Source organism: Zosterops lateralis, assembly GCF_965231275.1.
Source record: "Zosterops lateralis genome assembly, chromosome: 8".
Classification (NCBI taxonomy): Eukaryota; Metazoa; Chordata; class Aves; order Passeriformes; family Zosteropidae; genus Zosterops; species Zosterops lateralis.
In genome coordinates this window covers 14,659,943-14,684,908 of record NC_139768.1, presented here as the reverse complement: position 1 = coordinate 14,684,908, position 24,966 = coordinate 14,659,943, and the positions used below count along the sequence as shown (strand labels likewise).

Below are 24,966 nucleotides of genomic sequence, written 5' to 3'. Positions count from 1 at the left end.
TTTCTTTTTCCTACTACCTGTATGTTGCTACTAAAAACTTTGATGTAGTTTAGGACTGTAGTTTCATGTATACATGAAATTAGTGGTTCTAAATAATGGTAATTGGGAAGAAATGTTGGTCAATGTAAAAAAATACCCTAAAAAACCAACAACTCCCCACCCTAATCAAAAAACCTGAAAAAAAACCAAAACCAACCCAACAGAAACCAACCAACCAGACACTCCCAAACCAAACAGAAACACCTCACTTTTGGAAGTTGAATAGCAATCACAGTCAAATACTTAGTGTGAAAGCTTGAGTTTTCCTTCTGGGGTGAAAAAACTTGCAGATTCCTGGAATAATTATGGTACAATGGATAAGAAACCAATTAAAAAGTGCAATAAGCAGAACTATTTCCACTATATTTTGTCTCACGCAGTTAGTGGTGTACTGAAGATGCCTGAAGACTTACTTTTTTTCTAAGTGCGAGGTTAAATCTGACTTTTACAGAACTGTATTTCTTTACATTTTGATGTCTTAGCATGGACACCGATAAAAACCATACATGTAAGGAGATGCTCCTTAGTTTGTGGGGTAAAAACTAAGCATTGCCATTTTCTAGCTATTATTCCTGTCCTCTCCTGAATGCAGATCAAGAGATCCTTTATTGAGCTGTTCACCAGCATAAGCCACTTAGAATTTTTTTTTCCCTGGGATCAAGGAAACCCCAGGAAACTCTCAGCCTCTGGTGGTGGCTACTGGCATGTATAAGGGATAGATACCTTTGTAAAGAGGACATCCATGTGCAACAAGGAATACGGAGTACAATGGAACAAGGTATCTGATGCCTAAGGGAATTGATTGTGCTGGAGATCATTTTTTTGGAAGGTGAGAAATTCCCTAAGAGCCCAGATGGTCTCCAGTGCACATCAAATGTGGTTGAAATTCGCATGGCTTGGACCAGAAATATACTCCCACTACTTAGCAACACTGCAATGGAAGGAAGGAGAGGACAAGGAGAGTGCATTGGTCAACAAACTAAGAATTTACAAGGATGCTGTCACTGCCCTGTTATGCACCCACGTCTTGTCTCTGGAAATAAAGCTGGCTGAGCACATCTGGAGCTTGCAAGAGAAAATTGAAGAGGGCCACCAGAAACTGAGAAAGGAGCTTAAGAAAGGAATTTACCTCATCTTGCCAGAACCAAGAAGAGTCTCTGCCATTAGGACCAGGTGTCCCCCATCCAAGGAGAGTGGATACATTCCATGAAGTAACCTCTGTTTTTTCCTTCAGTAGTGTCCTGGTTTAGGGCAACTGTGGGAGGAAACCTCCAAATGGTGTTCCTCTGGAGAAGTAAACCCAAATGGCCCCTCCCTCAATTGGTCCAGGAAAAAAACTCCTTAGTGAAAAGCGGAAAAAAACTATTTAACAAAGTGCCCACAAGCACAAAAAAAGAACAGTATGAAACAGCAAAACCTCTCATTGAAGTGAGATGGCAAATTGAGAAAGTTCCTGCTGTGGGTGTAGCTTGGTTGTCTCTTATCAGTCCCAGTCCCTCCAGTGCTGCTGGAAAATGCTGTTCTGGGTCCCGGTGAGCCACAGGTGTGAGCTCCCAGTACTCTTCTGGGTGTTTCAGTCCAGAGCAGGTTTAAACAGTCCCAAGAAAAAGAAAAAAAACAGTCCTGAGAGTTTCTCTGCCTCAGCTAGCTAAAATAAAAGCACAGGAGATCTGTCCCACTGTTGGTCCATGCTTCGGATAATCGCACTCCAGGAGAAGAATGCATAGGAGTGAGAGCAGTTTCTCAAAACAAACTCGGTGCTTTTCCTTCTTCCTGTATTGCTCTCAGAACCAGTCTGAAAGGTACAGAACACAATATCCAACATAAACAGAACAGACAGTTGGGAACATGGGCATCATAAAGTCGCCCTAGGACAAGGAGGATGGAGAAGACATGAAGAAGTGGGATGGAAAACCCACCTCTTCCTTAGCCACCGGGTAGATGAACTGAAAAGAGGAACGATGACTGCAAGAAGCTCATCTAGGGTCAACGCTCCAGTCTCTTGTAGACAAGACTCCAGGTGGTAAAGGAATGATAATATGACTGACCCTCTTGAACAGTCCTCAAGGTTATATTTACAGGAAGAGAGCAATGTGTACCATGACCGGGATTAGAGGAACCCTACCTCTAGTCAGGTAGGAAAGGGACAATCGGATCTATTGGACTCTGTGGATCTGATGGCCTGGCATGTCTCACCCACAGATGTTTATGGCTTTGGCTGACATCTGCACACAATGTACCCTGATGTCATCAAGGTATATGGGAGTGGAATCCATTTCCATTTCTGAGGTGACAGGGAGATCTCAGTGGCTGACGGTCTTGGATGCTGAAGTGAGCTTGGCTGGGAAGGAGTGGCAGAAACACCCTGTCATGACTGCTCCAGAGGCCCCGTGCATCCTTGGCATAGACTCTCTCAAGACCCAGATGGATGTTGCTGGGCTTTTAGGTAGCTGCTCTAGAGACAGAGGAAATCAGATAACTGAGTACCCTGTCTGGTCTCTCAGACAATGCCTCTGTTGTGGGACTGCAAAGAGTGGAAGAACAACAGGTACCAATCGCCACAACAACAGTGCGCCGTCGGCAATCCTGCACTGACCAAGACTCTGATTCCTGTCCATAAGATGATTCATGAACTGGAAAGCCCACCAGTTCCAAGGGGTGGTCAGCAAGACTCATTCACCCATTAATAGCCCTATAGGGCTAGTGTGTAAGTCCAGTGGAGAATGGAGTCTGATGGTGGATTACTGTGACCTGAATTGAATCATGCCACCACTGAGTGCTTCTGTGCCAGACATGCTGGAGTTCCAGTACGAGCTAGAGTCCAAGGCAGCAAAGTGGCATGCCATTGACATTGCCAGTGATTTTTCTTTGTTCCTTTGGTAGCAGAATGTAAGCCTCAGTTTGCCTTCACCTGGAGGGACGTGGAATATACTTGGAATTGACAGCCCCAGGGGTAGAAGTAGAGTTCCACTGTCTGCCATGGAGTGATCCAGTCTGCACTGAAAAAGGGTAAGGCTCCAGAAGATCTGTAGTACATCGATGACGTCGTCATATGGGGTGACACAGCTGGGGAAGTCTTTGAGAAAGGAGAGAAGATTATCCAGATTCTCTTGAAAGCTTGCCATTAAACAAGTAAGGTTAAGGGACCTGCTCAAGAAATTCAGCTTCTAGGAGTAAAGCGGTAAGATGGACATTGCCAGATTTCAACAGAAGTGATTAACAAAATAACAGCTATGTCTCCACCAACCAACAAGAAAGAAACACAGGCCTTCCTAGGTGCTGTGGACTTTTGGAGAATGTATATCCCAGAGTACAGTACAATTGTAAACCCCCTCAATCTCATGACACAAAAGAAAAATTACTGTTGGTGGGGCCCTGAACAGCAATCTTCAAACAAATTAAACAGAGTTTGCCCATGCAGTTGCCCTTTGGCCAGTGAGAGCAGGGCAAGATGTAAAAAAAGTGCTCTGCACCGTGGCTAGGGAGAATGGTCCTTCCTGGAGCCTCTGGCAGAGACCTGGGGAGACCCAGGGATGACCGCTGGGGTTCTGGAGTCGGGGATATAAAGGATCTGAGGCCAGCTATACCCCAGCTGAGAAAGAGATTCTTGCAGCCTACAAAGGGGTTCAAGCCACCTCAGAAGTGATTGGCACTGAAGCACAGCTGCTTCTGTTACCCTGACTACCAGTGCTCAGCTGGGTGTTCAAAGGGAAGTTTCCTTGTACACATCATGCCACTGATGCCATGTGGAGCAACTGGATTGCACTGATCACAGAGTGAGCCTAGATAGGAAATCCTAATCACCCTGGGATTCTGTAAATCATAACAAACTGGCCTGAAGGTGAGAATTTTGGACTATCTTTTGAAGAAGAAGAGGGGCAGGTGACATGTGCTCAGGAGGCCCCACCACATAACCAACTAGCAGAGAAAGAAAAGCGATAATGCCCTCTCCACCAATGGTTCCTTGAATTGTAGGAACAAACTGGAAATGGAAAGCTGCTCTAAGGTGCTCTGAGAAAGCTGCAGAGGCTACTTCAGGACAAGGCAGATCAAGTCAACTTGCAGAGGTTAAAGCTGCCCAGATGGCTTTGAGTATCGCTGAATGAGAGAAGTGGCCAAGACTCTATCTCTGCACTGACTTGTGGATGGTAGCTAATGCTCTTTGGGGATGGCTGGATCAGTGGAGAAAGGCCAAATGGCAGCCCAGAGGGAAAGCCATCTGGGCTGCTGAGATCTGGCAAGACATTGCTGCCTGGGTAGAGAAGCTGACTGTGAAGGTCCATTCTGTCAATGTATGTGTACTCAAAAGTCAGGCTAATGAAGTAACAACAAGCTGGTGGATTGAGCTGCCAAGATTAAAGTATCTCAGGTGGAGATACTAAGTATCTGGGCTGGTAGCACAGAGGAGAATTACTTCTAGCTTATTAGGCCCTCCATGCCTCCAGTCATCAGGGAGGAGATGGGACATACCAATGGGCCTGTGACCGTGGGCTGGACTTAAACATGGACAGTATCTCACAGGTCATCCATGACTGCGAGACGTGTGCCGCAGTCAAGCGGGCCAAGCGGATGAAGCCTCTGTGGTATGGTGGACAGTGGTCGAAGTATAGGTATGGGGAAGCACGGTAAATTGACTTCATCACCCTTCCCCAAACCCATCAAGGCAAGGGCTATGTACTGACTGTGGTAGGAGCAACCACTAGCTGTCTGGAGACCTACCCTGTGCCTCATGCCACTGCCCGGAATACCATCTTGGGCCTGGAAAAGCAAGTCCTGTGGAGACACGGCATCCCTGGAAGAACTGAGTCTGACAACAGGGCTCGTTTCAAGAACAACCTTATAAGCCCCTGGGCTAGTGATCATGGCATTGACTGGGTGTACCATATTCCTTATCATAAGCCAGCTGCTGGGAAAGTTGAACAGTGCAACGGACTGCTAGAAACCACCCTGAAGGCATTGGGTGCAGGGACCTTTGGAAACTGGGAGCTGCATTTAGCAAAAGCCACCTGGTTGGTCAACACTTGGAGCTCCATCAATCGAGCTGGTTCAGCCCAATCAGAACCCTTGCACACTGTAGATGGAGATAAAGTCGCTGTGGTACACATGAAAGGTATGTTAGGAAAGATTGGATTAATCCCACCTCAGGCAAAGGCAAATCCATCCATGGGATTGTTATTGCTCAAGGACCTGGTTACACTTGGTGGATAATGTGGAAAGATGGGGAAACCTGTTGTGTACCTCGATGGGACCTAATTTTAAGTGGGAACTGTATGTAATGTTTCATTGTGTATGTGTGTATATATATATAAAGTAGAGTTAAAGAAGGGTATTAATTTGGGTATGGTGTAGGTGGTGTAGCTTAAGGGGTGGATGTCTTGGGTTACAATATAAGGTGTCACAAAAGGATGTATTCTACCACCACCCGATAAACTGTTAGTGGTGGGTCCTTTGTAACATCTGTATACCCCAGCTGTGAGTTGGATGTAGTGTTCTCCTTGTTACACCCAGCCTAAGCATGGTCATTTCTGCTAATGTGCCATCAAGGTCTCCCCAAAAATATCCTATGTCTCATAGGGTTACATCATGCCATTGTAAAATCCCCTGCCCTGGGGGAGGTACTGAACATTCCTGCTTGGATTTGATGGTGTATGATTTTGCTGTTTGGGGACTTGGGGGAACCACCACTGGACTTCCAGATAAGGACCAGACCTTTCCACAGGACCATTGCTTTGACAAGTCCACATCCATTGTTTCAATGGGGCTGCAACCACCATTTAATCAGACTGCCACCACCACCCCGACCAAGAGGGTTGTACCAGTGTACCGGTTGTACTCTGGCTTTGTCAGTTTAAGCCAGTGTTTGTGTACTGTTATCTTTATTGTAACTTTTTTTGTTAACTTGTAGCTCCATCTGGAAATCACTTGCAAGGTATTTCTGTGGGGTTAATTTCTCCCTCTGGTTTACCTTCAAACCAGCACAATTTACAAGAAAATAGGATGAACTACAATATTCTAATGCAGCCTAAAAAATAAGTTTCGATTTCAATAAATTCAACTCTGTGCTGAATACCTTAAAAAGTCTTGAATTTAGTAAAATATTGAGTGTCTAGGGAACTTTATTAATTTTGGAGTCTGGAAGATCTTACAAATATTAAATGTCTTTGCAGGAACACTTAGTCAGTCTGGATGAGCCAGCCTCGGAAGCTGGACAAGAAGCTCTGCTTAGACAAGAGCAAGCAAAAATCATTCGTTTTGAAAGGCAAGCGGAAGAGTTCCTCAATGCAGTCTTTTACAGAAAAGGTTGGTTTTAATGGGGGGAGGAGGATGTGGGAAATAGTCTCTCGTGGTCTTTTTGCATGCAATGTAGGTGTCAAAGATCTGATGTTCAAATTTTATGTTCGGTATTTCTCAGTCATCTTTTAAATATATATTTATCAAGGATAAAAATTCACTCTCAAGTAATGTAGCAACAGTGGAAGTGAGTATAACTGTTTAGCCCTAAACCAAATCTCTCTATGAGAACATTGGTGTTTCCACTTTTGGAGAGATGACTCAGTTCTTACCCCGCAGAACTGTTCCCCATAACCAGTGTTTAGGTGAGGCTGTTTGGAAGAAAGGTCAAGTGGCAGTAGTGGTAGTAGGTGGGTAATGTGTTTTAAAAAAAAATATTTATTTTATTTTGATGGCATATGTACTAATGCAGTTTTTCTTAAAGGTCATCAGTCTTTTTACTGTTGGTAATGATTACCCACCCTATTCCCAACAATCTGCATTATAAAATAGTATTGAAATAGTGCTAACGGGGATATGTGAAGAATTCAAAATGTAATCAGCAAAAGAATTGCTGTAGAATATGCTGAGAACATGTTCAATACTAGAAAATCACCTAAATACCTTCTGGAGAGTTGTTGCTTAAACTGTGCTCTTAAGGAAGGCACAGAACTCATTTACTGTTTTCTACAAATCTGAGAAACATGAATCCAGAGGTTGCTTCCAAATGCATCCTGAATGAAAGTACATCGTACTTTATCAGTCTAACCCATGTGTCAGAAAATCTGCCAAATCAGTAATTCCAACCTATCTGCTGGGGGACAATACAAGGCTTCAGTTTAACAAATTAGAAATTGCTGTAGCCAGTCCTCAGCCCTCCCTTCAAGTGACCAAAATATTTAAAGGTGTTTTAAGTAGATAACAGTATCTTAGTCTTTCTTTTATGACTCAAATGAATAAATACAAGCTATACATTATGATGCTTCTATACATTTTGCAATACATGTGGGATGGTAGGAAGGATAGTTACTGCATTACTACTGATAGTTCAGATAATGCCTTTATTCCAAGGCTTCCTTTTCAAGTTTTCTTTTTTCTTGTAAGGTTAATGTTTCCTTTTGCTTTTGAGTTTATCCCATTTATCTTCAAATCCAGAAGGAATTTAAGAAAACTAAAGTCTAGAAAAAATACAGGTTTTTTTCAATATTGCTTTTTCTGGTGAGGAAAATCAAAGCCCTGCCATTATTTCCAAATTGCTTACCAAAGACTTAATTCCATTACTACTAAACTTAAATCTTTATGTATGATGTGTGTGTGTGTGTGTGTGTGTGTGTCTTTTAGGAAGGTATGCATTTTTAAATTCATTGGGGCCCCAGCAGCAGATATTGCAGTGTGCTAACGAAGAGCGTAATAGTCTGTCCATGGCTGGATACCCAGAGTAAAGATAATGGAACATGTCAGATGTCTAAGAATCTTTGAGAATTTTTTTTAAATATACCTTTGTTTTCCTTCCTTGGACAAAGCTGTGCTTGAGTAATAGGCAAGGGTTAGAAGCCTGGTAGGAAGTGAGTTTGGAATCCTTAATGCATGATTTTCAAGCTTGTCTGTATTTAGATTTCTTGAAATTTAACTCAAGCTAGTGCCATAAAATCCCAAGGCACTGTCATGCCAAAGAGGACACAAAGAATGGCAGAACTCTGACGTTCCTACATTGCTCAGAGATGATGCTGAGCTCTCCTGGCTTCATGCCAGCAATTAGTTTTTTTTCTTCTTTCCATCCTCACTGCCAGTAACATTTGATATGGGTGTTTTGTAGGCCAGGTAGGTCAGAGAAAATGCAGATACTCTCTAAACACTGGCCACACATTCATATACTGAATGTGAATAGGGAATTAACAAGATCAGCAAACTTTTTGCAGAGGTTTACTGTCCATTAATCTTAGTCCTTTCTCTGACATTTGTGTCCCTGGCACTCTGACCCAGTAAACCCTCCTTCAAATATTCATATTTTTCCAGTTAAAGCAGAGTGGTAGTACTTAGTTGTCTGTTACACTTACTTTGTGGCAGGACAGGACCTTCTTCTGATTTAATGAAATCATAACTTTACTTGTTTGATACTGCCCTTTAAAATTTCAGTACAAAAATATACAAAAGCTGTTAAGGCTTTAAAGATCATAGGTATTGCTTTAACTAGTTATAGCTCATATTTTTTGCTCTATTTTTTCTTCTCTGAGAATTTCTATGTTTTAGTTAATTTTAGTTTTATTTTCTTTAAAAAAACCTGGACAGGTGGAGTCAAGATAAATATCTGGCTGATTTCTAGTGATGCTGGACGGGCACCAGCACATATTTTCCACTTGCTTTTGAACAGCTTTAATCTTCAGCATTCAGGCTGTATATTAAGAAGCCTGTAATATGCTAGGTACCTACCCTTCTGCTTGAAAATGGAGTTTTGTGACCTGAATTAGTGCATTTATCTTGAACTACACTAGAAAGTTGTCATTCTGGGCTGATTCTTTGAAGTTGCAGATTACAAGGATGCGTGGCTGTAGGCATATGTAATATTTTATTTCTGAATGTGTAAATATGTTCAGATGTAAGCATTTTTGAAATGAACATATGAACATGGAGCACAGTAAAGGCCTGAATCTTCTTTCAGAAAAAACAAGAGCCATAGAGCTCTGCATTCCTGCCAGCCTCACTTGTATATGCTGCAAGCACATGTCAAACAGTTGGGATCTGTGTGATCATGCCATCAAATTGTGTCCCTCTGGGCCTCCCTAAAGCCTTTCTATATCCTTCAGGAGATTATAGTGAAGAGATAAGAAAATTAGAAGAAATGCCACCACGGCAGAACAAAGCCTCCACACTTTTCCAGGCTGGTGTCCTTGTGGACATCATTTGGGAAGCAAGTGAGATTATAAATATACCAAAATTTAAGTTTGGCTCATGTTTTGGTGATTTCTTAAAACTCTAGTATTTTATACTTAACAGGATGTTTTAAAGAAAATGATTACGTGTTTACATAAACGTCCTGTAAATTTATGGGATTTACAGAAATTTACTGTAAGAATGTATGTGGTAACTGTGTAAGATGTTAGGTATAGAAAGCTTTGCTTAACAGAAAGGAATTTAGGCTTGATAAGTATTTAAGGCTCAGTATGATATTTCATCAAGAAACAGGCTGCTACTGCTGATCTTTGATTTGTGGGCAGCTCTGCTCAAACCTTCATGTCAGTCATTTTTTACACATACAATAAAGCTGGTTTGTTGGATTGATGTACTTTTGACAAAAATGGTGGCAAAAGGCAAATCTAACACTGAAAGGTCCTACAGGAGATTTTGATAATGCTTCTAATAGCTCAATCTCAATCGATTACCTTTCAACCTGGGCAATTTTTTAAAAAGAGGTAGTAAACACTTCTCTGTTGTTCCCTCTTGAGAGCTGCTTTTAAAGATTTATTTGGTCTTCTGCTGTACAGTTTTTTCCTGAATGTTTCTTCAGTAGTAGAAAATCAAACCTTTTGAGCCGCTTCTGGAATAGTGGTGTGGTTGTCTTTACTTTGGGGTTTTTTGGGGGTATTGTGGGTGATTGGTGTTTGTTGTTTTGGTTTTTAGGGTGAGGGTTTTTTTATTTGTTTAATAAAGCCAAAACTGATTTGGCCAGAAAACACAGTGTTTCAAGTGAAGTGGCAGGGCTTAGCTTTTGTTATTTAGGAATTACAGATTTACTTTCACATCACAAATTACTACTGGTCTAAAATAGTGATTTTTGTCAGTAAATTTTTGGGTTGCCTACATGCCCAGATACCTTTCTATTTATACGCTATTTTGTGTAAATAAATTGGAATGCCTATTTGTTCTATTTCATATCCATTACTAATAGATTTAGCAGCTCTTCTAGAAATAGAATTACTTGTCATGTGACACATCTTGGGGTTTTGTGTATATGCAAGTTCTTTGGGTAATTCCTGGTCCTGCATTGATTACAATGGTAGAAATATCAAAAGGAATAGGTAGAATGAGATGGAAGACACTTGAACATTTGATCTTCACGTGAATAATTTTAAATGGTCAGAATTATAGGGCTTTATTTCTCAGTAAACTTATAGGGGACTTGTGCAACTTTATTCACCATTTTACTTTTCTGTAGCTGCAGGTAAGTTAAGCAATTCTTCCACTGTATAACCTGTTCAGTCTTTTTGGATGAGCTCCATTACTTGGCACTTAAGCTCTCCTTTCCATTTCCACACCTCTTAAAGGTATGGTTGAATATATCTGTATTTTAAAACAAAATATGAGATTGTGTATTTCTTATTAGCAAAGTGTTATTTTGGGAAGGCTGTACCAGAATTAGCAATGGTTCTTATTCAGGTGTTCTAAGACTAAAGTACCTTTTCTACAGAAACTATTTTATCTTTGGCTTTTTTTTTTCCCCTGGATTTTTTTTTTTCGTAAATAAGCAATGACTTAATATAAAAGCTGTTTTACTTAAAGTGCTTCCTTAAAAGAAATCTCTAATATTTGCAGACAGTCCTAGGGTCTCTGACCCCAATATTCCCCTAGTGGCCCGTGAGATCATGCAGCGAATGATCCGACAGTTTGCTGCTGAATATACCTCAAAAAATAGCTCTACTCAGGACTCCAGCCAGCCCAATAGCACAAAGAACCAAAGCCTGCTGAAAGCATCTCTGGTCGCCTCCTCTCCCACGGCTGCAACTGCTCAGAACCCTGTGCTCAGCAAACTGCTCATGGCTGACCAAGACTCACCTCTGGACCTTACTGTCAGAAAGTCTCAGTCAGAACCTAGTGAACAAGGTAGGACTCTTACCAGTGTCTTGCATCCTGTGGCAATCCAATCCATTAATGGCATTCTTGTTCCAGAACCAGACAATTAGAAGGTTGCACTTTTTCATAAAATGTAAAGTGGAAAAGCAGATGTTTTTACAGTAAAATAATGACTAGTTCAATGTGTCTGGGGGAGCAAAGACTTTTTGAAAGAATGTAGACCAGTAGACAGGAGAGGTTCTTTTGAAGAAAGGCAAAGGGGATGGACATGCTCTAGACTCCGAGGATGAATGTGCTGTTCCTCCTGGGAGCTGCAAGAAACAGTCTGCCAAAATAGACTGTGCTTGCTGATAAGAGAAGTTCATGTGGTCATGAAAATCATAATGTTGTCTCTTCTCTGAAGATTAGTGCACAGTCTGACTGAAAGGCTGATTTATTTTCTTTCTGGTCGTGGTGTGAGAAGAGTATCTGTTAAAAGTCTGTGAGAAATTGCTTTGTGAAGGCTATAAAAATGATACCCATGAACTGCACTAAACTTCCAGGTTTGTGCATTTGGAAGAAATGTCTCTTTTCTGCCTTAAAAATAGACTTGTTCTACAGAGCACAGATTGAATAACTTGTAACAGTGTTTCAGAGCTTATTTTAATTCAAAAACCTTGCTTTCCATCAAAATTGCCTTTTTTAAAAAAAAGCAAATTCTGTGAGTGATATATAATATATAAACTTTTCTTTTCTGAAAGTGTTGAATCCTAAGAGTATTGTACTGATTAAAATTAAAGCCTTTACCCTTCTTCAGAAAAATGTTAGTGCTTGAAGTCATTCTGTCACAGTAGGGTGTCCATCTGCAGATGGAAAAGGTGCCTAAAAAAAACTCCAAAGCCTTTTCTAGCTAGAACAGAAGAGTAGGTATCCATTTATTCTTTTAAATTTGGTTTATGAAGCTTTTTGTAAACAGGTTAATTTTATGTGTCTGGTAATATGCTGCTTGGACATCTGGACACATATTGCACTTACAGTTTTACTGAAAGCTATCATTGCACTTCAGTTACAAACTGCAGTGAGAGGTTGAACAGTGTCTTTCTTGAAATGTGGACCTGTACAGTTAGCTGATAGGCATTTGTTCCCAGCTGTCTTTACTGTAAATGCATTTTGTGAGTGTGTTTTATATGTATGTTTATAAATGTTAAACTGTTCTCATTGTTAAACTTTTTGCTGAAAGAAAGAGGGATAGAATCACTTGCTTTCTTCCTTTTTAATTAGAGGATGGTATGGTGAAGAAAAAAGCATGTACATGAACTGTTCTTTAGGTACCATGTGATGGAAAAAGCTGTAAGATAATGTATAATGTTCATAACACTTGTTATGAAAGTAGAACATGTGCGTATTGACTTATACAGTAATCTGTTTGCTGATGTAAATTTTTTTCCCAATTTACATTTAATGTAATTGGAAAGAGATTTTGCCAAACTTGTTAATGAGAGATTTCAGAGGCTGCCATGAAAGATTGCTAGTGATGCTTTGTGCTATATTTTGTTTTAGTGGGTTGGGGGGAACCCAGCTTGCTGTAAGCTTTTCCCTGGAGTGTGAGGTTGGCCCTGCTTCCCCTCAGGGGCTTCTGGGTAGTACTGACCCTTCTGAGGGAAGAAGCAGGGATGCAAGTGCCTCCGGCAGCTGTCTGTGCTGTCCAGCCTCTTGAAAAGAAGGAAAGACTTGATCCAGTCTGTGCCTCTTGTGCCTACATAATTGTTGTTCAGAAACAAAATTTAATTTTCTGCTTGCTTAAGTTTGGGTTATGGTGTGTTCCCAAATGCAGTGGGTGGAACGGCTTTCCATAAGTTAATTCTAGTTCACTGTTTATCATGTTTTTTCTCCATATGTCAAATGAGAACTTTAAGCAATCTGAAAACCGTCCTACATTGTTCTTGTGTTGGGTGGTATTCACTTGATTAGATGGAATGAGTGAGGAGCTCTGATATGTCTCGAGTTCACCTTGCCAACAGGTTTTATTTATCTCTGCCTCATAAATTCCTCGTTTCAAAGTTTCCAGGAACTTCAGATGGCTGGGCTGGTTCAATGACAATGTTGCCCTTACTGAAATGACAAGGATTTCAAGCTGCTTCAGTGCAGCAGGAGCAAGACTTTTCTGGTGAAACGTGCTCCCTTTTCTTGTGCCTATAAATACATAGTTTACCTAAAGGTTCTCAGGGGAGCGTGAGGGGAGCATGAGGAAGTGCCATTAGTGAAAGAGGAGGAAGCAGTCTAACAGGAAAACCATTCTGGCATATGGAAGAGGGGGGATCAAACAACTCAATATAGAAAGACAGTGCCTTTTCCAGTAGGGACCCATTGGAGACATGAAAAAAGAAGATGAAGCTGGCTGCTCTGTGAGAGGGAATCTCACATCTATATGTGTGTTCATTTAATTTCCAATATGAAATTCTCAGTGAATTTTCCTACAAGAGATTTGGATTAAAAAAAAAAAAAATCTGAATACTGGCTTGCAGCCTCCCTTTAAGGTGGGAATATCTCAGGTTGACAAATCTTGAAGATTGTCTTAGTTCTGGACCACTGAGAGGTAGTTTTGTGATAGGCTCTGTTGTATCCAGAACTGTCACTTGTAGGTAATTTGTTATGCTATGTCTCTTGTAACAGATACACTTTTAATTTTGTTAAGTTTTTTTTTGTGATTTCTGAAGACTGTATTGAAGTCACATGTAAACCATATTGAAAAAAAAAAAAAAAAAAAAAAAAAAACCCAAGCCTTATTTTATTTAAAAAGACAATAAACCAAAAAATGTTGTGTGCTAAAAATGACTTCAGCTCAGAAGACTTACTATTTTGTCTTTTCAGCTGAAGACAAGATCAGCGTGGCTGATCCTGCTTCTTCAAACACTGAAGTCATTCTTTTGTCTCTACAGACGGTGTACTTGATTTATCCACTAAGAAGAGTCCTTGTGCTGGCAGCACCTCTCTGAGTCACTCTCCAGGGTGCTCCAGTACTTCAGGAAATGGGTAAGAGAAAGCAACTTACTATGACCTTTTAAAAGAGTTTTTTACTAAAAATATGTGCTTAGCTCCTGTTAATTTTGACTTTCTTTTGGTGTTAACCCTTTGGAGTAATGTGTTTTCAACTTGCACCATTGGCAAATACCTTCACCCCACCTGCCAAATAAGAGTTGTTGCCAACTGAGACAGGTATAACCTGCAGTTAAAGATTCTAATATCTGTTATTTTGGACAATTTGGTACTTAGCCAGAGATCTTTCCATTACCTGTTACTTGGGTTTAGTGATAGGGGATTTCTGTGGAGATGCAAGCTCATTTAAATGCATGAAGAGTCTTAGAGGCTTTGCAGTATATTTAGATTTCATTTTACTTAGGGCAAAGGTAGCTAACAGGAAAGTTTATTATAGAGGTAACAATGATTTGGGTGATAAACCATACTGAATTAGATTTAAATCACTGCATGAATATTTCCTAGCATAAACCACAACTTAGAAAAGAACATGAGGCAGGGAGTCTGGTAGTTCAGAAAACTTTAAATATAACTTTGGATTTGTGATTGTTCTGTAGTACTGAACAAGTTTGGTTTTTTTAAATAAAAAAGTATGTGGTGTACTACTCTTACTCTTAATCAGTTCAAGGTGTGAAAGTCTGTTCAATTAAAAAAAAAAACAAAACACTTTAGGTTTCATATTTCTAGTGGTTACTATTTGCATACATTTAGAAACCCCTTACTCTTAGTTTAGGGTTCTGCTGGAGAGGCTGACTGGGACTAAGAGAGGGTTTGAGTGCTGATTATCTTGAAGCTACTGTGAACAAATAATTTTTTATTGAAGTACAGAAATAGTATATGGTTTAAAGTGCTATTTAATTGCTGGATTTAGCTTTATGATGGCCTTTGAAAAACTTGAAAATCTCATCTAGCAACCTTCTTCCAGCACCAATCCCACGTACCTATAACATCTGATTGAATTTTTGCATTTCTCTTTGGAAAAATATTACTATCTCAGATTTCTCCTTTCGAGATTACTTTTCTGTTTAATATTTCTTTTAATAAAGTACTTCAATCCTTCTTTAAAACTTAGTCTTAATACTTTTTACAATTCTTTAGCATAAACCTTCCCCAGCAGCATTTCCCTTTTAATTCTGAACAGGTTATATCCATCTTTATTTTCCTAGGAAGGCAGCAGAAGCCACTGAGGCTCTGTACTGTTTATTCCCTTGTTTGTGAATCAAGTGAGGGCCAAAGTCCAACAGGCAGGGATGGCAGGGCCAGCATCTGGCACTGTCCTGCTCAGTCCTGTGGGTCCAGAGAGGATGTGGCATACTGGCACCTGTGGTTACTTGTACAGGTGTGTGGTATAGGAGGCTGGCTGCAGTTTGTTTAGCATCTCTAAGTCAGGTGTAATCCTCTCTTAGCTGCCAGTATGACCTTTATTAAGTTTAGAATCACTGGTGCACACTGTGATGCTGATACATGCTGTAGAAGGGGTGGAGAATGCACATTGTCTGAGAGGGTTCTCTGGAACTGCAAACTTTGATCCATTTCTCTGGATTTTGTTCTGAATCCTTGTTGACTTTTGTTGTATCCTGGAGAGAAGTGAACAGCATGTGTATCAAGCACTGCGTATGTTACATGCCAGGTTCTTTCAGTGGATGTCTTTTCTCTGAAGACTTTTTGTAATCCCAGTGTGATGTTAAAAATAATAATGTGGCTTTTCAGTACTATGTATCCTATCCCTAAGTAATGCTGACTTAGCCAGAGGCCTTTACACCAGTATAGTGTCCCAGAGTATTAAAATAAATTCTCTTTGTTAATTTCTGTGCTGAGCATGGAGAAATTTGGAGGTGGATTTTGAAACCAATGTGACTTAATAACTACAGGGGGCTAAGCAATCAAAGCATTAAAATAGATGTGATTCTCTGCAGCAGTGGTACGTAATTTCATAGAAAGAACACTTGTGATGAAAGGGAAGTGGTAAAAATACATACTGCCTTTTTTTTTTTTTTTTTTTTTTTTTTTTGCTAACCCTTGATCTGGATGACAGTTGGAGCTTAGATCTTCCTTTTTCTAGCCATGCTTTATATCAAATGAGATTCGGGGCTGTGTATATATGCAATTAGTTGTTAAAGAGAGCCGTTTGGTAAGTCTGGTGTAATGCAGCGTTTTTCTTTGTGATCTGCAGTATCCCAGCTTTCATATTTGGTGCTTAATGAAAGTCAGGCAAATACCTTTGAGGCCTGCTAAGCTTTTTCTTTTCTCCTGAGCAGCAATTCTTCATTATGATGTAAGCAAACACTATGCAGGGTTTCCACCTATGTGTAGATACTGCAGGTGGCAGTCATATTTGCATGTTGAATATGTTGCACTTTGGCTTACTCTTTTATTACTGTGCTTGTTTAGTGGTAACGTCACACCAGTAACACAGTTGTGTGTAGATCTATGGCGATTGATCACTACTTTGTAATTAAGGTGCTATTTACAGACGCTTGCGCGAAGTCTTTTCTACTCCGAGAATTTGTGAACCCAACCAGAGACCAGCCAACAGGTTTCATTTTTCTTTGCCCAAAAAGCTTCTCTTTTTTTGCGAACAAGTTTTAAAACTGACTGATGCTGAGACTTAAAAAAAAAATAAAATTAAAGTAATAAAAAAAAATTTAGAGAAAAATAAATAACACAAAAAGTGATGTTACCCAAGCAAGGCCTTCTAATAAAGGAGTGGCCCCCTCACCCATCCCTCCCTACCTGTGCAAGTCCTGCTCACATCAGTTTCCTTCCATCCAATTAGGCGACCTGGGAGACCCAGCCAGCACCATCCGGAGGGACTACAGAGTGGTGATGGGGTACCTCCAAGAAGCTTGCAGGATGGAACCAGGGAAGGTTATGGCCACTCCACATCTCTTAAAGTACCACTGGCTCGATCACTCCAGATTAGTGAAGAACTGCTGAGCAGAAACCAGTTTTCTACAGCTGCCAGCCATGGGCCATCTGGACTACAGAATCATGGACAGCACTTAATATTATCCAGGGAGGCTTCTTGGGCAAAACCACACTACGAATTCAATTTCAGCCGCATGAAATTCAGGGGAAATGGTGCACTCAGCAACATCAGTGACCTTCCTTTTCTTACAGAAAACTCTGCCTTTCAAAAAATGGCACTTCATACTAAACAGGATGGGAAAAAGGACGTGAGCCATTCATCTCCTGTGGATTTAAAGATACCACAAGTTCGAGGCATGGACCTTTCATGGGAGTCCCGCACTGGTGACCAGTTCAGCTATAGCTCTTTGGTAATGGGTTCACAAACGGAGAGCGCGCTTAGCAAAAAGTTAAGGGCTATCCTTCCAAAACAAAATAGGAGAAGTTTGCTGGATGCTGGACCAGATTCCTGGGGCTCAGATGCTGAGCAGTCTACCTCTGGACAGCCATATCCCACCTCAGATCAAGAGGGAGATCCTGGCTCCAAGCAACCTAGGAAGAAAAGAGGGAGATACAGACAGTACAACAGCGAGATACTGGAGGAAGCAATCTCGGTGGTTATGAGCGGGAAAATGAGTGTTTCCAAAGCTCAGAGTATTTATGGGATCCCCCACAGTACACTGGAGTACAAAGTTAAAGAGAGGCTGGGCACTTTGAAAAACCCTCCAAAGAAAAAAATGAAATTAATGAGGTCGGAGGGGCAGGATGTTTCAGTAAAGATTGAATTAGATCCCCAGGGAGAAGCAGCACAAAGTGCGAATGAATTGAAGGATGAATAGGGATGGTGTAGAGTGCCAATTACTTTGCAAACTGGGTGAGCACTACTGCATAGTTCAACCATCACTGAGCGCACCTGAGTCTCCTGTTTACTGCAATGCTCTTTCCTTTGCAGTTTAGCATAGACTTATGTGAACACAGGTGAAAGATGTGCTCTGAATGTCACATTTGTAAATTTTTCTAGCCTGGTATGGTGCAGTTTCCCTCCTTCACCTGCCCACTGCCCTCTTTGTTTGTTTTGTTTGTTTTTTTTTTTTTTTCTTTTGCCTTTTGCATGTTTCTCTGTAATAGAGAATTGAGTTACCTCACAAAGAATGCAGATCTGTAGAAGTGGACATCTTGCCTGTAGAGCCTGCCTGAACTTCTGATGTTGGATTTTTCATATCTGCCTTTATAGAAAGAAGTCCACTTTGTTAAACTGACACTCTCCTAAAACCAGGCAATTTTCAAATGAACATCAGACTGTCATTCTTCAGAAATGTTTCAGAAATCTTTTTTCCCCCTCTTCTTTTTGTTGATCCAGTTGATTGAAAGATATGAGCTAAATCAAATTATTTAGGAATGGTACCTCTCTTGAACTCAGATTTGTCAACTAGATAGATAATCAATTGGGTCTAATTAGGCTCTCCACTGTTTTCTTTCTAAATTATCCGTACTTACCATTTGCTATCTGCTTAGTGCTCACCCGGAGGGGAGGGGAGGGAAAACTTACATACACTACCTTCAGAAAATGTCAGTTAATTATTTATAACACTACCTTCGCTGTAATTTTATTTGGTGTTTTTGAAGGGTGATATTTAGACTCACCTGCTTGAGGATGTAGCCTTATCTCACGGAAGACAAGCTTCTCACAGTCAGGAGGAGCAGTCAGGGTACACTAAATGATGTATTAGGGTATGCCTCATTATACCAGAACTATGGTTCTTTGTGACCTTTACACTTTTTACAGACTTGATTCTGAGTTTACTAAACTATGTGGTCCCAACAGCCAGTTTAAATGACTCTAATCCAGGGATGGGGGATTTGTGTAACAAACTACTGTGATGCTGAAAAAAAAAGAAAAAAAAAAAAGGAAAAAAAAATAGCCCACAAAATGGTGATCTCAAACGTTACAACCTCAGTAGTCTGCCCAAATATCCACATTAGTGAAGGAGCTTGTTAATGTTCAGGGAAGAAGTAAAACACTGGTAGCCTGATCTAATTCAGGCTCTGCATCCTATCTATCTGTAATACTGTCAGGGTCGAACACTCAATGAATGGGTGTTTCCTTTTTAAATATTACAGTTGCCAGTAGCAGGAATTTATTTAAGTCCTGCTTTTTTGTTGTTGTTTTTATTTAATCTATTTTGATAGTGGTTTAGCACATGCTAGAATAAGCATTTAAACACCATAAAAAAAAGCACTCCGTAAACCACAAATCTGGGGTTTTTTTCAATATGGTGATATCTTTATGATTATATGGAGATCCAGGATAAGTTTTGTACTGAACTTTTATCTTTGATACTTTCTGCGGGAGTGGTCAGTAACTAAGTGGAGCTTACTGGATTTACCACAACATGACCAAATCATAATTGCTGGTTCTTCAGGTAGAAGCAATTTGGTCTTAATTTGTGCAAAAAGGTAGATAGAATTACCATTTTTCCCCCATTTGCACAACCAAAAGAAACATTGGAGTTTTTGTGTGAGAGCATTAAGTGATGTCAGTGAAAGTGGTTTCTCAAAGTTCATGGGAGGGTGGCCTAGGTAGCCCTAGGGATGCTGAATGACTTCTGGAACAATTGATTCTATTAGCCTCTCCCCCTCCCCAACAACTTCATATTTTCAAAGGTTAGGCACACCATTGCTGTTGTTTTAAATATGCACTGCTCATTCTTGGAATGGACTGGGCATTTGGCCCCAAGTATACTTTACTTTTGTTTACTTAATATATTTTAGTCCTCAAAATCCTGGTTCCTTGTAGCTTTCTAGTTGTCATCTTGGCATTTAAAGCAGTTTAAGCTCAGTAGCAGTATATAAACTCTGCAATATGCTCCAGTTTAGCTGGTGATTGCAATAAAGGCGCAGTTTAAAGTGTGGTTTCATCTGCTGTTGGAGGTTATGGTAGAAAGTTTGTTGCAAGTTAAAAAAAAAAGTAACACAGTTTTACTCTTGAGAGAGGTTTAACCTTTTGCAGCTGTCCTTATTTAAGAAACATAAGTTGAGTTTTATAAAACTTGTCACTGTAGTGTAAGTGGAGTGCTCATTTTACTAACCTAAATATTTTGTATGTGTATGTTTAAGTGGGTGACAATCGTGCAGCAGAAGAATGGTGTGCCTACCCTTTAATGCTGCAGTTTTAAAAGAGAATTTGTCTTGTCATTTCAGACTGTAGGCTAAGAATTGTAAATAGATAGTGAGAAGTTGAGTACTCTTTATTTGCTTTGGTTAGAAAGTGGATTTAAAAAAAAAAAAAAAAAAAAAAACAACAACAAACCAAACACGTAACTTTCTCAGTTTAAATGTCCTGAGACCTGAAGATTGTAATACTCATAACTGCAAAGCTTTTAAACACAACACTTGATCTGTGATAACTTAATATTCAGGTAATCTTTCTTTTTCGAGAAGCTTTTGAACAACCATATTTCCTCCAAAGGTCTCTGTTTAAAAAGGAAAAAAAAGAAAAAGTGTAGATTATTTTTTAAGCACTAATTGCATTACATTGGTAACTGCAATATGAAATAGCCATTATTGTTTTGTGAAGCATGGTTGAGATTAGTTAGTGGTCCCTTTTTAAAATTTCATGAGCCTCTCAAAAAATAAAAACAAATTTAAAAAAAGCTGCTGAATATTCAAAAGATATATATTTTACCTTATTGTAGGTTTTGTAAATTAGTCTGTAATATTCAGGTGCACCTTTTAATGTTACTTTTTTGTTTCAAAGTCCCATCTAACGTATTTTCTCTGAGGTGATTCATCACTTAAGACTAGTATCACTCTAAGTGCTGCAATGATCACTAAGATTTTGTTTCTTTTTCACTACATATTTTTGCAGGTGCTTTCAGTGTAGCTAACTAGTAGTATTTGGGATCATTTTAAATATATGATTGGAATTAATGTTTGTCCATTAGCATGCTTAATTTTCTGCTGACCAGCAGTTTGCATGGCCAAAATCCCTGGTTGACCATATTTTGGTGTGGGAAGGTGTGGTTCACTGCGGTCTTTGTAACAAAAGCCTTGTTTCTCATCTTATTTCTGGTAAGTGGATGCTTATGTTACTTGGATCACTTGGACAGGAGAAAGATTTTAAAGCCTTCTCCTGCTGCTCTTCTGAGATCGCATTAATGTGTAACATAGACAAACTGCAACCCTGTAAAAATCGAGACGTTGTTAGGAGGAGACCTTTCAGGTATTTTTTGTCACTAGTTTTCTCTTATTCCTGAGAATGTCCATCCGATGTAGTTATTGGACTTAACAGTATTGTTGTGTACTACTGTTGATGTAGCTGAAAAAGCCTGACAGCAAGAAACTGTGAATTATATTTGTGGCAGTCTCTGAAAACTAGTTTTTCAGTCCAAGTACCATGAAGGAGAATCCCCCTCCCCTACCCCATCCTAGAAAAGTAATTTTATATTTTGTGTGTATAAAGTTTTAAGAATCGAAGTTTCATATTGTACTGAAGTTTAGGTGTCGCTTGGTAAATCTTTGCTGCAGCATATAATTGAAGATGAGTAAGGCTTAGTGTGGTAGGGGTCCTGGTGTGGAGTTAATTATCGTACAGTTCTGGTGAGAAAGCCCAACATGTATGAAATGTGTCCTTTTTTTTTTTTTTTTTTTTTTTTTTAATTTGGATTTGTAAGATGTAAAAGTGCTTTTTTAGAACTCTGACCTATTACAAACTATTACCTCACTTTCAGCCAGCTGGATCCTCATTCCACAGTGTTGTAGGCATTATTGTGGCTGTAATGCTTGAGTACAGCTATAGAGTTGAACGTTTCCAGTTAGATATTGTAGGGACACGTTTCTGGACTCGTTTTTATTTCTGTCTAAAGATAATTTATTTTCCAGTCATTCCCTGATTTTTTTTTTCTAAAGGTTCAAGACAGTTTCCTTTAGAATTTCTCATTTTTCCCCTGTTGCACAGGAGAAGTTGCTTCATAAGCAATACAGGTATGCCTTTGCTTTGTTTTTTGTTGCAGAACTCATAACTTGATGCTTGCATTACCAACCCTATTGCTAGACCTGAATTCGAACTCTGAGCTTTTTTGGCAATTGGAGAAAAAATTAGTTTTGACAGTGCAGGGGTACAGATAGGATAATGCCTCTAGTAAAGGAACACATTCAGCTTCTGTGTTCTCTCGAAACTCCTGCATGACCTTTTTTGTAGAACTTTCCACAGCTGGAGGATATTCCTAAACACAGGAGGTAACTGCAATTGTGTTTAGACTGGATAAGAGCAGACAAGGAATAGAATGTGCTTTGTCTTGTGGCTGGCCAGCATTTGCATCTAAATATTTCATTCATGAGTACTGGGAGTACATTGCCTTTCCGTGGAAATTCATAGGAGCTGGCAAAGTGATTCAGGGGCTTTAGGGTTGAGTAAGCTTTGTGAAACAACTTTTTAGTTCTGATTGAATTGCTTTTTGTATCATCTGCAACGATTGTTATACCGGCAAAACTGGAATTGCCATGTGTTTCTTTCCAATTTACTTTCACGTAATGCTCTTAAGATGTCCTTGAGTCTTAGGAGAAGAATACAGTGTCCAAGGAGTGAAGGGAGCACTCTGCTGTTCCCTTTTTTCTCAAAAACAGTGTGGCTGCATCTGTAATGTAAAGACCTCTTTCTTCAGTGAAGACAAAATTTGAACTCTTCAGTATAAAAATGAATACTTTTATTGCAGTCCAAAGTCTTATGAAGGCAAAATTATTAACCTTATGGAAAGATTTGTCACAATATTTTAAATAGTTAAATTCTCTGCCAAATGTTAGAAGTAGAATGGGAAGGGTTGCTTCCCCCGTTTTCATGAGGATCAGAAACCTCTAGGTATTTCCCACAAATGTTTCAGAAGTTAAATGTAATTTCAGTCTAGGTCAATGTTGCTTTTTCTTGGCATCAGTACATAATGTTGGCTAATATTGTTTTAGAAAGCTGTAAGAAAATAATTTTGAGACTTGTTTTGGTACTATAAAGGTTTCTACTTGATCTTGAATTATATTGAAAATTCAGTAATTGGAACTTTCAGAAACCTGAAAATCTGCACTGCTAGTTGTATGTGCAGTTCTGATGAATGTAGCAGATAAAGTAGCCACTATAGTAACTCATTTCAGATTATCCAGTATATAAACACAATATGCTGTGATGACCACTAGGCAGAGAGATATTACAAACTCAAAATTATCTGTAGATCCACTTCATGTATACCAGAAAAACCTGTTAAGTACTTATAGCATTCTAGTGTCCATCTCTCTCTTTCTCTCTCCTGTTCATTCTTTGATTGGGGGCAAGTCTTTCAACCAGTATTACAGCAGCAGTTTTGGACTTCATGTCCTACTGAATTATGCCTGTATTCAGGTATTGTCATAAAACCCTTCATATTAAGAGAACTTTATTTAATCCTCATAAAAATATCTTAGCCCAGTTGCAAATTCAGTTTTTCTGGGTGATGTACTAGGAAGGAGGATTTTTTCAGCCTGTCCAGAGCATTTAATTTACCTTCTTAAAAACAAACATCCTCACCTGTGCCCCTGTGCTTGTCTCTACTGAATTGGTAAGTATAATTTAGGAGGACTCAAGATAATAACTACCTTACAGAGCAGGGATTAGGACAAAAGCTTCATTCTGACAGGAACAGGAAAAGTTAACATCAAAAACAATTTCTCTCATCATCACCTAGCACAGTTTATCTTAATATTATTTTCCTATTTAGAAATAATGAGGATACTACTAGAGCTACTTAAACAGTTTATCAATGACTTGGTGCTACATTTCTCAAATAGTTTTGCAGATGATACTTTTTATGCCTGCGTGAAAGCATGTAAACTTTTACTGTCACTACAAAAAGCACTTGTCTGACCTATTCTAAAGTACCAGAAAAGGGATAAATAACTGCAGCACTTTTTCTGTTACAATGCCAGAGTCTTAATTAAATCTGGTCTTCAGGTTATGAGATACTTCAAATATACAAACTAGGATCATTAACAGCATGTCAGGTCAGATCACAAGGTCTCTTGGGATACTAATTTGTCTTTTAAAGACTAGTACAACAAAGTATTCTAGAGTTCAGGCAGGGGATGTATATATACATGCCTGGTATTTTTAACTGATCATTTCAGTAGGCCATTTCAGGGCTTAACATTGGGAATCTGGGATGATGGGTAGGGAAAGGAAGTTTCCCAAACTGAAAAAAAACCATTTTGAACCATTGTTTAATGTTCAGTTTGAAAACTATATCACAAGAAAAATGGGTAGGGATTCTTTCTCCCTTATGCCTTCAGGGAATGAGTAGTATTTAGAATCTCTGGCTGAAATTCAAGCCTTTTTACCATGTAAATTTTTAATATAAACTCATTGACATGCTTTTTACATCTGAGGACTGAAAATGGATCTTAATGTTTAAGTTGTGGAATGGTATATTTCTTAAATGAAGGGGGAACATTAAAAAAAAAATAGATTAGAATACCAGCATTAGTGAGCTTAAGGAATTTTAGTATGTAATAGCAAAGTATAGCAAAGTATTTGATTAAAAAATTAATCTTGAATTGCTAGTCTGTAACTAGGTGCATTCTAATTTAGCAGGTGAATATTCTTTACTTATCGATATATGATGGGCTTTTTGCAAATAGAAACCTTTATCTGAGTCCCACGTGTTGCTTGTACTGATGGGATGTATGCTTACAGCAGCTTACTGCTGCTTTAAAATGTATAAAATGTTTTGAGTGTTTGCTCATAACTCTTTTTAACCTCCACTTGTTAAATTGTCAAACATTGGTATTTTATCAGTCCGCAATGTAAGTTTAAACTAATGTTCTTAGGAATCCAACTTGTACACACACTGTTTAAAAACCCTCAGGGACAGTTTACACACTATCCTCACTCAATTCAGGTACTTGTACTCTCTTCTTAAACCTAGCAGT

General features: G+C 39.3%; 1 protein-coding gene across 1 annotated transcript in view; it reads left to right on the top strand.

Moving 5' to 3' along the window:
• The window catches only part of LCOR (ligand dependent nuclear receptor corepressor), a 57,738-nt gene extending 36,001 nt beyond the window's left edge, over window positions 1-21,737 (top strand). Inside the window, exons 4-7 of the mRNA XM_083866120.1 lie at window positions 6,207-6,339; window positions 10,840-11,127; window positions 14,016-14,109; window positions 16,889-21,737. Coding sequence (XP_083722246.1) covers window positions 6,207-6,339; window positions 10,840-11,127; window positions 14,016-14,109; window positions 16,889-17,858 — 1,485 coding nt within the window. The 3' untranslated portion in view covers window positions 17,859-21,737. The remainder of the gene's footprint in view (window positions 1-6,206; window positions 6,340-10,839; window positions 11,128-14,015; window positions 14,110-16,888) is intronic.
• Window positions 21,738-24,966: the final 3,229 nt, after the last annotated feature.